We start from the raw sequence: 13691 nt of genomic DNA, 5'->3' as shown, positions 1-13691 counted from the left end.
ACTGTTTCTGTCTATAAGTCTTATGCAGTTGAAATCACGAAAGCTGGAATAGTCTGAGGGCTGGAGAAGCTGGGGGCTGGCTGGACATGCTTCTGTCTCTTCAGGTAATCGAAGGGCTTCTTCAGGTAATCATGTGGATTACTTTCCTGGGCCAATTTAGGCTTCCACCCAGGATAGCAGCCTCAGGGCGGTTGGACTGCTTACACAACAGCTCTCAAGTGTTGCCAAGAGCAAGGTGGCAGTGCATTTTCTTTTCTGACTTGAAGTCATATATTACCACTTCTCCTATATTCTGCAACTTACAAGCAAGTCACAAATCTGCCCAGATTCAAAGGGAGGGGACTTAAGACTTTGTGGATGAATGATAAAATTATAGAAGACCACAGTGGGACAGGGGTTATTGTTGCAGCCATCTTTGCAAAATACAATCTGATATATGCTCTTTGTCTCTATTAATGCTTTTTGCCTAAGACTATTTGATCTGATAATAATATAGCTAAGCCAACTTTATTTTGGTTGGTATTTTTCTGGTATATCTTTTTCTAACCTTTCACTTTTAATCTTTTTGCATTTTTATGTTATAGGAATTTCTCTTGAAAACAGAATATAGCTGGGTATTTTAAAAACCAACCTGATAGTCTTCACCCTTGAACTGGATAGTTCAATCCATTTACATGGATTGTGATGGCTGATATATTTGGGTTTCTGTCTTCTGTCTTATTTTTGTTCTACCTATTCACTTTTTCTGGGTTTCTTTTTTCTCCCCCTCCTTTTTGTTTTCTTTTAAATTCTCCCCACAATAATTCTGTTTGCCCTTCTACTAGTTTACATACTCTGTTTCTGTTCTTTAAATGATTATCCAAAATTTTTAACTTACACATTTGAGTTAGCAGATCCTAAAGTTAATCATTATCTTTGTCTTCTTCAGAAATTTTAATAAAAGGATCTTAGTAGACTTTAACTCCAATCTGAACCCTCTAGACTTACATACAATTGTTGAACTTTACCTTAATTTTAAACCCTGTATGTTACACATTATTGGTATTGGTTTATGTACTCAATATTTGTTTACATTTATCTGCAGCCTTGACATTTTCTTTGCTCCCATTCTTACATCTTAGACTTTCCTTCTGGAATCATCTTTTTTTCTCTTCTGGAAGTATGTTAGTCAGGTTCTAGTGCAAGTAAACTCTCAGTTTTTGGGTGTCTTAAAATGTCTTTATTTTACTCTTATTTTTGTTTTTGAGTGATAGTTTCACTGAGTATAGAATTCAAGTGACTAGTACAGTCTCTCAACACAATGAAGATATCATTCTAGTCTGATCTGACTTTCATTGTTATTATTGAGAAGATATCCGTCAGTAGAATTATCATCTCTCTGTAGATAATGTGTCATTTTCTGTCTTCCTATCCAGCTTGAGATTCACTGGGATTCCTCATTCCGAGGATTGATATCTTTCCTCGATTCTGGAAAATCCTCAACCATTATATTTTCAAATATTGCTTCTTCTTTCTCACCATTTTTTTCCTCCTGTAGTTTCCATTAGACTTATGTTGGACCATCTTACTCTGTCTTCCATGCCTCTTAACAGCTCACATTTTTTTGAAATCACATTTTTATTGATTTAACTTGCAAAAAAGAAGCATGAAATTAGTATGTATGGGCTGATTGAGACAAAATTGAAGTCAATCAACTATGATATTTGATAACCTATCAAAAAGATGATACTAAGATTTTAATTTCTACTAAGAACAATTAAAATCAAGATGTGAGTCTTTGAGCAACTGGTTAAAGTAGCATCACTTTTAACCTAGTCTCCCAAAAGAACCCCCATTCTCCATAAGTTGCTTAAAATCAGTAGACCCGCCAGAACATAGGATTATTTATTTAAGGACACCAGCAAAATACCTTCAAATTCCACAGAAATGATGAGGTGATCATTTTAAGGACTCCTCCTTTTTTTTTAAAAAAAGTAGACTTTATTTTGGGGACTTCCCTGGTGGTCCAGTGGTTAAGAATCCGCCTTCCAATGCAGGGGACGTGGCTTCGATCCCTGGTCGGGGAACTAAGATCCCACATGCCACGGGGCAACTAAGCCCACGTGCCACAACTAGAGAGAAGCCTATGAGCCGCAACTAAGACCCAATGCAGCCAAATAAATAAATAAATAAATAGATAGATAGATAGATAGATTTTATTTTTTATTTTTTTCCCCCCACTCCACACAGCATGCGGGATCTTAGTTCCCTGACAAGGAATCGAACCTACACCCCCTGCATTGGAAGCATGGAGTCTTAACCACTGAACTGCCAGGAAAGTCGCCAGGACTTTATTTTTTAGAACAGCTTTAGCTTTACATAAAAATTGAGTAGATGGTGCAGAGAATTCCCATATATCCCACAGTCAGTTTCTCTTATTATTAACATCTAACATTAGTATGGTACATTTGTTACAATTAATGAACCAATATTGATACTTTATTATTAATATACATTATTCAGATTTCCTTAGTTTTAAACCTAATATCTTTTTTTTTTTTTCTGTTCCAGGACACCACGTTACATTTGTCATGTCTCCTTAGGCTCCTCTTGGCTGTGACAGTTTCTCAGACCTTCCTTATTTGTGATGACCTTGACAGTTTTGAGGAGTCCTGGTCAGGTATTTCGCAGGATGTTTGGAATTTGTTTTTTTACTCATGGTTAAACTGGGGGTTGGAGGGACTTCCCTGGCAGTCCAGTGGGTAAGACTCCACGCTCCCAATACAGGGGGCCCAGGTTGGGTCCCTTGTTGGAGAACTAGATCCCACATGCATGCTGCAACTAAGACCCAGCATAGCCAAAATAAATAAATAAAATAAATAATAAATAATTTTTTAAAAAACTGTGGGTTGGAGGAAGAAGACCGCAGAGGGGAAGTGCCATTTTCATCACATCCTATCAAGGTTGTATGCTGTCAACATGATTTGTCATTGTTCACCTTGGCTTTGGTCATTTGGTTGACGAATTGCTTGTTGGGCTTCTCGATTGTAAAGATGCTCTTCCTCCCACCCACTTTCCGTACTGTATGTTTTGGAAGGAAGTCACTCTGCACAGCCCACTCTTAGGGAGTGGGGAGTTATGCTCCCCCTCCTTGAAGGCAGAGTATCTACATACATTATTGGGAATTTTTCTGCATGAGAGATTTGTCTCTTATCCATTTGTCTTAGTCTGTCTGGGCTACTATAACAAAATACCATAGACTTGCTATAACAAAATACCATACCATAAGTAGCTTGCAAACAACAGAAATTTGTTTCTCACAATTCTGGAGGCTGGAAAGTCCACGACCAAGGTGCCAACAGATTGGGTGTCTGGTGAGGGATTGCTTCCTGGTTCATAGACAACCAACTTTTCACTGTGTCTTCACATGGCTGAAGGAGTGAGGGCTCTCTCCGGGGTCTCTCTTTTTTTAAAAAATTTTATTGAAATATGGTTGTTTTACAATGTGTTAGTTTCAGGTGTATTATAAAGTGATTCAGTTATTTTATTTATATAGATATATTTATAGATATATTTATATATATATATATTCTTTTTTTAACATTCTCTTCCATTATAGGTTATTACAAGATATTAAGTATAGTTCCCTGTGCTATACAGTAGGTCCTTGTTAGTTATCTACTGGGGTATGTTTTATAAGGAGTCTAATCCCATGCATGATGGCTCCTAATTACCTCCCAAAGACCCCACCTCCAGAAAACATGGCATTGGGGATTAGGTTTCAACACATGAATTTGGGGGGACACAAACATTCAGTGTATATCAGTGTTTATTTATTTGTTGACTCATTTATTTATATCAGTATGTAAGCATGGATATTTATTTTTTACTTTGGGTTATAGTCTAATATCACTTTTGTTGCTCAAATTATTCCAGCTTTGGCCACTAGGGGCCCCCCTTCAGTTTGCTCCTGTATCCCTTTGGCATACTCCATCAGTGTGGGTGCACATGTGCATGTGTGTACTTCCTTACCTTCTGGCCCTATAAGATGCTCCAGGCTCATCTTGCATATTTCTTGTCCCAGTCCTAGTATCAGTCATATTAGGGGAACGTGGTTCCTTTTATTGGAGAATGGTTATTATAAATCAAAATCTGGGCACTGGGTAATCTTATTGCTACTGTGCTGTCTTTGCTTCTAGACCCTCTCAGCTGACAGCAAAAAATATGTTTGTGTATACTGTTCTGTTGTGTACACACATACCTATAACTATTTCTGGATGTAACCATCTTTGTCTGTATTAAGCTAAACATGAATTCATACCGATGTCTCCACCACTACCGTCGCCACACAGATCATTCTAGCCTCCTCCCCTTGCTTGTCTGTAAACCCCGACTCCAACAGTGAGAAACCTGCCTTCTGCAACCTGCCATCCATTTGCTTAATTGTTCAATTCAAGTATGCATGTCTGCTAGCATCAGAATTATTAACTCTCACCCTCATGATATAGTGCTTATGTGCAGATCTTTTTGCCTTTATTCTACAGACCCCACTCATCATCAAAGTTTCTTAGGTCAGCACCCTTTCCCCCACTCTTTTTTTTTTTTTAAATAAATTTATTTATTTATTTATTTGTTTTTGGCTGTGTTGGGTCTTCTTTGCTGTGTGCGGGCTTTTCTCTAGTTGCGGCGAGCGGGGGCTACTCTGTTGCGGTGTGCGGGCTTCTCATTGCGGTGGCTTCTCTTGTTGCAGAGCACGGGCTCTAGGCGCGCGGCCTTCAGTAGTTGTGGCTCGTGAACTCTAGAGCACAGGCTCAGTAGCTGTGGTACACGGGCTTATTTGCTCCACGGCATGTGGGATCTTCCCGGACCAGGGCTCGAACCCGTGTCCCCTGCATTGGCAGGCGGATTCTTAACCACTGTGCCACCGGGGAAGTCCTCCCCCACTCTTTTGGTGAGGTTGCTTCATACATTTGTAATACAATTAGATTGTTTGTCGCATTCTGCATTCTATCCTGGGATCCCCTCGTCTCCTGAATAATTTTTTTTTAATTTGCATGCATTAGGTTCACTCTATTTGCTGTAAAGTTCTATAGGTTTTGACAGATATGTAGTATTATATATCCACCATTATACTCATACAGTTTTGCCATGCTTGCTTCACCTATTCAACCCTCCCTTCCCCTACTCTTTCCCCCCAGCCTCTGGCAACTACTGATCTTCTTACTATTACTATAGTTTTGCCTTTTCCACAATGCTGTGTAGTAGGAATAGTTGGAGACCTTTCAGTCTTGCCCCTTTCTTCCCTTGGCAATATGAATGTAAGTTTCACCCTTGTCTTTTTGTGGCTTAATAGCTCATTTCTTTTACTTTTTAATTTTTTTTGGCTGTGCCACTCAGCATGTGGGATCTTAGTTCCCTGACCAGGGGTCAAACCTGCGCGTCCCCTGCATTGGAAGTGTGGAGTCTTAACCACTGGACAGCCAGGGAAGTCCAACAGCTCATTTCTTTTAATTGCTATTTTCAGTCATATAATATTTCATAGTATATATGTGCCAGAATGTGTTTATCCATTCACCTATGGAAAGACACCTTGGTTGCTTCCAGTTTTTGGCAATTATGGATAAAGTTGTTATAAACTCTCACATGCAGATTTTTGTGTGGACATAAGTATTCATATCTGTTGGGTAAACAGCTAGGAGCACGATTGTGGAATCTGATAGTGAAACTATGTTTTGCTTTGTGAGCAACTGCCAACTGTCTTCCAAAGTGGCTGTACCATGTTGCATTCCCACCAGCAGTGAGTGACAGTTCCTGTTGCTCCGCATCCTCGCCAACATTTGGTGATGTCAGTGTTTTGGATTTGAGCTATTCTAATAGGTGTATAGTGGTATCATTGTTGTTTTAATTTGCAATTACCTGGTGACATATGAAATGGAGCATCTTTTCATATGCTTATTTGCCATCTATATATCATCTCTGGTGAGATGTCTGTTCAGGTCTTTGGTCTATTTTTAAATTGGGTTGTTTGTTTTCTTATTGTTAAGTTTTAAGGGTTCTTTGGATAACCATCTTTTATCAGATATATCATTTGCAAATATTTTCTCCCACACTGTGGCTTGTCTTCTCATTCTCTTGACAGTGTCCTTAGCAGAGCAGAAGTGTTTTATTTTTTTTTTTAATGAAGTCCAGCTTAGCAATCATTTCTTTTATAAACCATGCCTTTGATGTTATATCTTAAAAGTCATCACCTCTTCCAGAAGTTTTTTTAGTTTTGTCTCTTACATTTAGGTCCACTTTGAATTAGTTTTTTGTGAAAGGTAAAAGGTATATGCCTAGGATTAATTCTTTTTTTTTGATATATCCGATTGCTCCAGCACCTTTTGTTGAAATTACTGTCCTTTCTCTATTGTCAGTTGCCTTTGCTCCTTTGTCAAAATACCGGTTGACTATTTTTGCGGTAGTCTGTATCTGGGCTCTCTATTCTGTTCTGTTGGTCAGTCTGTTGATTCTTTGACCAATAGTACACCATCTTGATTACTGCAGCTTTATTGTAAATCTGGAAATCAGGTAGTGTCAGTCCTCCAACTTTGTTCTTCTTCAGTGTTTTGTTGGTTATTCTGGTTTTTTTTGCCTTTCCACACGACCTTTAGGATCAATTTGTCAATATACACAAAATACCTTACTCGGATTTTGATTGGAATTATTCAAAACTATAGATCATGTTGGGAAGAATTGACATTTAATAAAATTGAGTCTTCCAATCCATGAACACAGAATGCCTCTCCATTTATTTAGAACTTCTTTGATTTCTTTTTTTTTTTTTAATTTTTTTTCCAGGGTTCTTCTTTTTTTTTTTTTTATTAAAGGATAGTTGATTTACAATGTTGTGTTAGTTTCAGGTATACAGCACAGTGATTCAGTTATATATATATATATATATATATATATATATATAAAACTGAATATATATATACACACACACATATATATATGTGTGTGTGTGTGTATATATATATATATATATATATATATGTATATATATATATATTCTTTTTCAAACTCTTTTCCCTTATAGGTTATTACAAAGTATTGAGTATAGTTCCCTGTGCTATACAGTAGTTTCTTGTTGGTTATCTATTTTATATATAATAGTGTGTATCTGTTAATCCCATACTCTTGATTTATCCCTCCCCTTCCTTTGGGATTCTTTGAGGCATAGGTTTGAAGTACATTCTGAAAGAGATATCATTTTTTTCTGCCATGTACCAGGCTGGTTTTTAAAATATTATTCATAATAATAATAATAAAAAATCACTTTTAGTCTTCATTATTATTGAAGGTCTTAACAGTGGGAATGGAAGCGCTCCCAGAAAGGCAGGAGCAACAACAGAGGAAGGTCCCTTGGCCACTGCCTGCTGTGACCTCAGTCAATTGTCCCCTCTGAGCCTCAGTTTCTTCATTAACAAACTGGAGGATAATGGAGCAGTTCTGAGGGCTAATTGAAAAAAATGTATGTCCATTGGCACACAGTGGCCACTCAGTTTTTATATCTTGAGTCAGAATCTGTTTCATGAACACAGATTGCGGGCCAGTTTCTTGACCTACTTGAATCTTCATAAAAACTCTCCCATGTGTGGGTATTGTTATGACCCCTTTAGAGATTAAAAAAAGGAGGCTGAGAAATTAACATGCCCAAGTCCACACAGAAGTAAAGGGCATATTTTGCATCTGAGCTCAGTTGGTCAGATGCCAAGTGTCCTTCTAGCTCAGCTATTGCTGGCCGCACCGTGCAGCATACGGAATCTTAGTTCCCGCGACCGGGAATCGAACCCTTGCCTCCTGCAGTGGAAGCATGGAGTCCTAACCACTGGAACGCCAGGGAAGTCCCTAGCTCTGCCATTTCTGATCACCAGGACCTGGAGGCATTGCCTCTTCCACTGTTTCCCTGCCGATCCTCTTTCCTTGGCTACCTCCAGCCTTTACACATTCTGTTCCCTCTGCCTGGAACACTCTCCTTTGCTGGAGAAGTGGCCAAAGGAAAGGAAGATGAGCCCTATATTAACTTTGAAACTGGACCCAGACCTCTGCAAGAGTCGCCTGTAAATTCAGAACAGTTCCAAGGATCTGTCTGAGCAGCTCTCCTGGGACCTGCAAGTAGGAATCCAGTGTGTCCCTTCCTGAGGTCCTGTCAAGACCGCTAGCCTTTGAGGAGGGAGGGGGAATGCAGGGGAAAGAGGGGAAGGCTGTTGGACAGGATTACTCCAATCCTGCCACAGCATCATTTGATGTTTCCCAGCCTTGTGTTGGGGAGAAAGAATTTTCCTCTACCCTTCAAAGGTTCTTTTGGCTGGTCTGATGATCAAATTGACATGAGACAGAGTAACAGGGGAAAATCAAATTTAATTTTGTCAGTACGAGAACCCCACATACATGAGAGGTTAAAGTTAGAAGGGTAAAATGAGGTATTTATGCTATACTGAGCTAAGGAATGGGATAGGGACCTGGGGCTTCAACAGGAAGGAGGGCAATTCACAGGAACAAGACGCAAAAGAGCAGACATTTGGTAATTAGATGTTTTCCCTGCCATACAGATGGGTCACTCAGATAAGATTCATCTCTGGTAATAATTCTCATTTAGGGAGAGACTTCCAATTTAAATTCTTCCAGGTAGTTAAGGGAGGGACAGATGTTTCTCTTGAGCCCACAGGGTCTTGATTTCCTTTAGCTCAAAAGAATCCATATGCCATGGCGTGTCTGGGGGAGGCTGGAGCTGAACCTCTTCAGTTGCATGGCTTAAGATGGTCCAACAGTCTTGTGTTACATGCAAGGCTCTTTTCTCTTACTTAGCTGGAATCCAGATCCTTAGAATTTGGAAACTTGCTAAGTGGACACTGACTGTTCCCTGTAACATTCTTTCCTGGATTTTGACAGATAGTTATTGATAAGAGCCGAAAGTGTATGAGCTCGAACCACACACTAGGCACCGTGCTAAGCATTTTATAAGCATTCTCATTTGATCCTCATGAGAAACCTATGAGCACGGTGCCACACGCCCATTTTACAAGAAACAGGCTTAGAAAGGGTGTCTCTTGCCAAAGGTCACAGAGGCAAGACTAGAGTCCAGGTCTGTGGGATGACCCCTTTTTTGGTGTTGCTGTTGAGATTTAATAATTTTTTTTTTTGCCTTATCAAGGACATTTTTTTTTTTTTTTAAGGATCACAAATCCTGCTTTCTTTTTTTTTTTTTAATTTATTTATTTATTTATTTATTTTTGGCTGTGTTGGGTCTTCGTTTCTGTGCGAGGGCTTTCTCTAGTTGCGGCAAGCGGGGGCCACTCTTCATCGCGGTGCACGGGCCTCTCACTATCGTGGCCTCTCTTGTTGCGGAGCACAGGCTCCAGACGCACAGGCTCAGTAGTTGTGGCTCACGGGCCTAGTTGCTCCGCAGCATGTGGGATCTTCCCAGACCAGGGCTCGAACCCGTGTCCCCTGCATTAGCAGGCAGATTCTCAACCACTGTGCCACCTGGGAAGCCCAAGGACATTCTTAAGTGAAACCAGCTTTTCCCCACCCCGGAGTGCACGGGGGTAAAGAATACAGTGACTACTAGTACAGTTTGGTGTCACTGCCTTGATTCCTGCTAAGGCACTAGCAGTTTTAGATGCCACTGCTTTACACCATTGCCGCAGACCGGCTGCAGAAAGCTAGAAGTTCCTGGCGGTAAGGGGTAAGGAACTGAAAAGCACCAGTATGGGATCAGAAGGGCCAAGACAACTGATGGTTGCAAGGCAAGTTTATTCAAAGAGCATGAATGTATATATAGGTTTAGTACGGAACGAATATCAGACAATAAATCAGTAAACCTTGTATTTCCACATAATTCTGTCGCCACTATCTATGCGCCACTATCTATGCGTCAGCATGCCTTATGGGCCATTCTTTGGAGATACAGACTTCCCCCTCAGGGCAGCACGTCCTTCTTCTGGGGAACAACCAGGGGCTCTTAGATCCAGAGCAGGCACCTGGAACGAAACTGGCCGCAAGCCATTTTCCTTTTTTACGCTCAATACCGCAGCGTCAGGAGTGCATACCAAGAAAGAGACAAGCAGTTCTCCGGAAAGCAGAAAGCTGAATAAGCTTACAGCTTGGGGGCCACCACACACCATGAGTGCAAATACCCAAAAAGCGAACAAGGCAGATAATGTCTTAGTATTTTCTAAAGTAATTTTGAACTCACAGACCCCCTAAAAGGGTCTTGGAGGCCTCCAGGGATCCACAGACCACACTTTGAGAACAATCCTCTGGGTTATGGGACTATCAGGGATTTTCTGGTTTTTCTTTCCCTCTTCTTCCTCTACCTCCTTCTTCTCCCTTAACACGTTTTCTAATTTTTCATGCAATCCACATGTCTTACTTATATAATTTTTAAAATTTAAGATTAATTATGAACATCTTTCTACGTTAGATGGGCTCTAAGATTTTAATATATTTACATTTTTAATTAAGAAAATAAAAAAAAGACAATGGATATTCCATATGTAACGATACAGCCATGTATTTATTATATTCATTCTTCTCATGCCACCTTCACACATACAATTTTTTTTCACTTCACCTTTCTTTTTTTTTTTTTTAAATTGAAGTATGGTTGACGTACAATGTTATATAAGTTTCAGGTGTACAACATAGGGGTTCAAAATTTTTCAAGGTTATACTCCATTTATAGTTCTTATAAAATATTGGCTATATTCCCCGTGTTGTACCATATATCCTTGTTCATGCATAAAATTTAATTTTTCTCCTATTGGATTCTTTCTTAGGCTGTATCCTAGTCCAGTCATCCTGAGACCACCAAGAACAAATCTTTAGTCTGACAGTCAGCTCAGTTGATCCACTGCAATGAGGGGGAGGAACTGAGGGGGTCTGACTACACAGAGGGCAAGGCGATTACAGGATTTGGGTGAAGAATGGGGTTAGGTTAGGTGAAATGTAAACCAAGCAGTGCTTTTTTTTTTTTTTTTTTTTTGGCCTACGTAGCATGTGGGATATTAGTTCCCTGACCAGGGATCGAACCTGTGCCCCCTGCAGTGGAAATGTGGAGTCTTAACCACTGGACTGCCAGGGAAGTCCCAACCAAGCAGTATTTTGATAGGCTCAACACAGCACAGGGCTGCGTGAGAAGTGTCAGCTTCAGGTTTGGACAGCAAAGTATCCTGTGTAAGTGGAAACTACAAAGTTGAGACAGGCGTGGAACGTTGAGTCCAGGAATTCCATACTGGGGCAACTTCTCTGTCAAAGTGACTTGGCGCCTCCGGGGTTGTTTCTTTCTTACTAACATAATTTCAGACAGCAAATTCCTGATAGTTTGTGATTGTAGGGGAAAAAAAGAAATCCCGGTAAAAAGTACAAGTAATAGTCACTCACACAGGGGCTTCCCTGGTGGCGCAGTGGTTGAGAGTCTGCCTGCCGGTGCGGGGGACACGGGTTCGAGCCCTGGTCTGGGGGGATCCCGCGTGCCGCGGAGTAGCTGGGCCCGTGGGCCGCAACTGCTGAGCCTGCGCGTCTGGAGCCTGTGCTCCCCAACGGGAGGGGCCGCGACGGTGGGGGGCCCGCGCGCCGCGTTGAGGAGTGGCCCCCGCTCTCTGCAGCTGGAGAGAGCCCTCGCACAGAGGTGAAGACCCAACACAGCCAAATAAATAAATAAAATAAATTTAAAAAACTTGCTATCACTACACATTTAAAAAAAAAAAAAGTCACTCACACAGCATGGTTATCAGGACACTTTACAGTTGTAACGTGACCTTGGGAGAAATAATGTTTCCTGTTTACATTGCAGCTGCCTTTGTCCGTGCCTGTCTGGACAGGCAAACTTTTACCTGCTCATTCCAAGCTAATAGACCCCCAAACAGAAGTTCTGAACCAAATGATTTAGTCGTTTTTCTTTTTCACTTCCCCTGACCGCATTACCTAAAACAGTCTAGTTCCACCCCCAATCAGTCACTCTGTTTCTAATAGCTATGGAAATGCACCTCGTCCCCACTGGTCACTGCGGTACCTTCGAGTCCTCAGGGATCAGAGGTGACTCTCCCAAGGAAGCTGCTTCTCACCAGAGGCTGCTGTCCTGGAGGTGGCAGGAAACAGAATCATTGCCACCCGCCACAGGCAGAGGGTTGGGGAGTGGGGCAGTCCCATCTCAAACCAAGGCAGCTCCATTGCACACAAATTTCCAAGGCCCCCGTGGAAGTCTGAACCCAAGAATCTGCAGAAGATGGGCCTCTAGCTGGCATCCCTCCTTCCCTGGAACTTCACCTTGATGGGCCATGCCCAGCCTCCTTGCACTAGACAATCTAATTTTATATTTATAAGGTACTTCCGTAAACAGATGCACGTCTCTGTATTTACTTATGTCTGTATTTATTGGCTTGTGATAAGTCAGGCACAAAACCAGATTATCTTGAAAGAATGAACCGTGGCAATTTGCCATAAAATGATTGCAATAAAAATTTTATTTAGAAGTGATTAGAGATGTTTTAAGGTCATAACATCTTCACAAGTTGAGCTGGAAGGGAGCTTAATTAGAATGATCTTCTCCAACCCTTTCAGCTCACACAGGAGAAACTCTTTCAAACTCAGTGAAGTTAAGTCACCTGGCCAAGGTAACACAGCACCTCCAGAGCTAACTCTTGGACATAGATTCTCCTGTGGGGCTAGGCAGGTGGGGAATCCTTTGTTCTCTCTCTTCCTTGAAGAGATTTTTTTTTTTAGGTTACTTTCCTAGTACTGACAAGTGGCCCTGCTAACCGTGGCTTTGTGTCTCAGATGATTAAGTCTTGTTCGTTAAATGGATTTGTTTTGTCTCCAGGAGGCTCCCAGCTTTCTGGTTGGCTGAGAAAACTGGCCTGTCTGGTCCGGTTCGGCTGCACTCCACACACCCCCACCCCCACCCCACCGCAGCGCGCTGGCCGGCAGAGAACAGCTGACTCCAGCCGCTGCTCATGTGACCGTCGCAGCTCCCAGTCCCAGGCCAGGGTGGACACTTTCAGGGGCTCCTTCTGGAAGGGGTACCAGGTAGGCACCCCAGCCCTGCCCGTCCACCGCTGGAACAGCCAAGGGGATACAGGACAGGAGTGGTCGGACAGACTTGGGCAGATCAGAAGTCAGAACCCCTGCTCTGGTCCAGGGCTCTTCGGGCAGCGGGGACAGAATGTGGTTGGCCTCGCAATGTCGCACACCACCCCTGCTTGCCCTCCCCCTGTCCCCGACCTCCAGGAAGGCCTGCTCTGCCCTGCCCTTCCTTCCTTTGTTCTTTGGCCTTCCTTTCCCCTCAGCTACAGACCTTTTCCCCTTTCTCTCTGCTGACTTAGCAGCGTGCCGCCGGGCGTGGAAGGATTAATCAGTGACAGGAAGCTGCCTCCTTCGGAGCAGTGACTGCTGTGGTCAGGAGAGCCTCCGCCAGGCCAGCCCTAGGAATCTGTCCTGCTCCCCGCCTGCTGCTTACCCCTGCTCCTGCCATGGGGTGCCTTGGGGCCCTCCTCTTCCTGCTTGGGGGCCTGGGAGCTCTTGCCCAGATCTGCGGTGAGTACCTGGATCTACTCCGTGCCTCTTGCCTGCTGGGTCCTTAGGAGAGAGGACCATCTTGTCCAAGCCCCTCATTATATAGCTGGAGAAACAGGCTCAGATGTGTGTGAGTGGCGGGAATGACTTAGCTGCCC

General features: G+C 42.2%; 1 protein-coding gene across 7 annotated transcripts in view; it reads left to right on the top strand.

Annotated features, from left to right (window-relative positions):
• The window catches only part of TCN2 (transcobalamin 2), a 37589-nt gene that overhangs the window by 10819 nt on the left and 13079 nt on the right, over positions 1-13691 (top strand). The window contains exons 2-4 of one of the 7 annotated variants that reach the window (XM_068563204.1): positions 2551-2659; positions 12842-13047; positions 13347-13554. In XM_068563204.1, coding sequence (XP_068419305.1) covers positions 13491-13554 — 64 coding nt within the window. In that variant the 5' untranslated portion in view covers positions 2551-2659; positions 12842-13047; positions 13347-13490. Of the gene's footprint in view, positions 1-2550; positions 2660-12841; positions 13048-13343; positions 13555-13691 lie in introns of all 7 variants that reach the window. The other 6 variants (XM_068563203.1, XM_068563206.1, XM_068563205.1 and 3 more) reach the window with 6 other exon arrangements.

Source organism: Eschrichtius robustus, chromosome 14, assembly GCF_028021215.1.
Source record: "Eschrichtius robustus isolate mEscRob2 chromosome 14, mEscRob2.pri, whole genome shotgun sequence".
In the NCBI taxonomy this organism is placed as follows: Eukaryota; Metazoa; Chordata; class Mammalia; order Artiodactyla; family Eschrichtiidae; genus Eschrichtius; species Eschrichtius robustus.
This window is presented reverse-complemented; position numbering and strand designations above follow the sequence as displayed.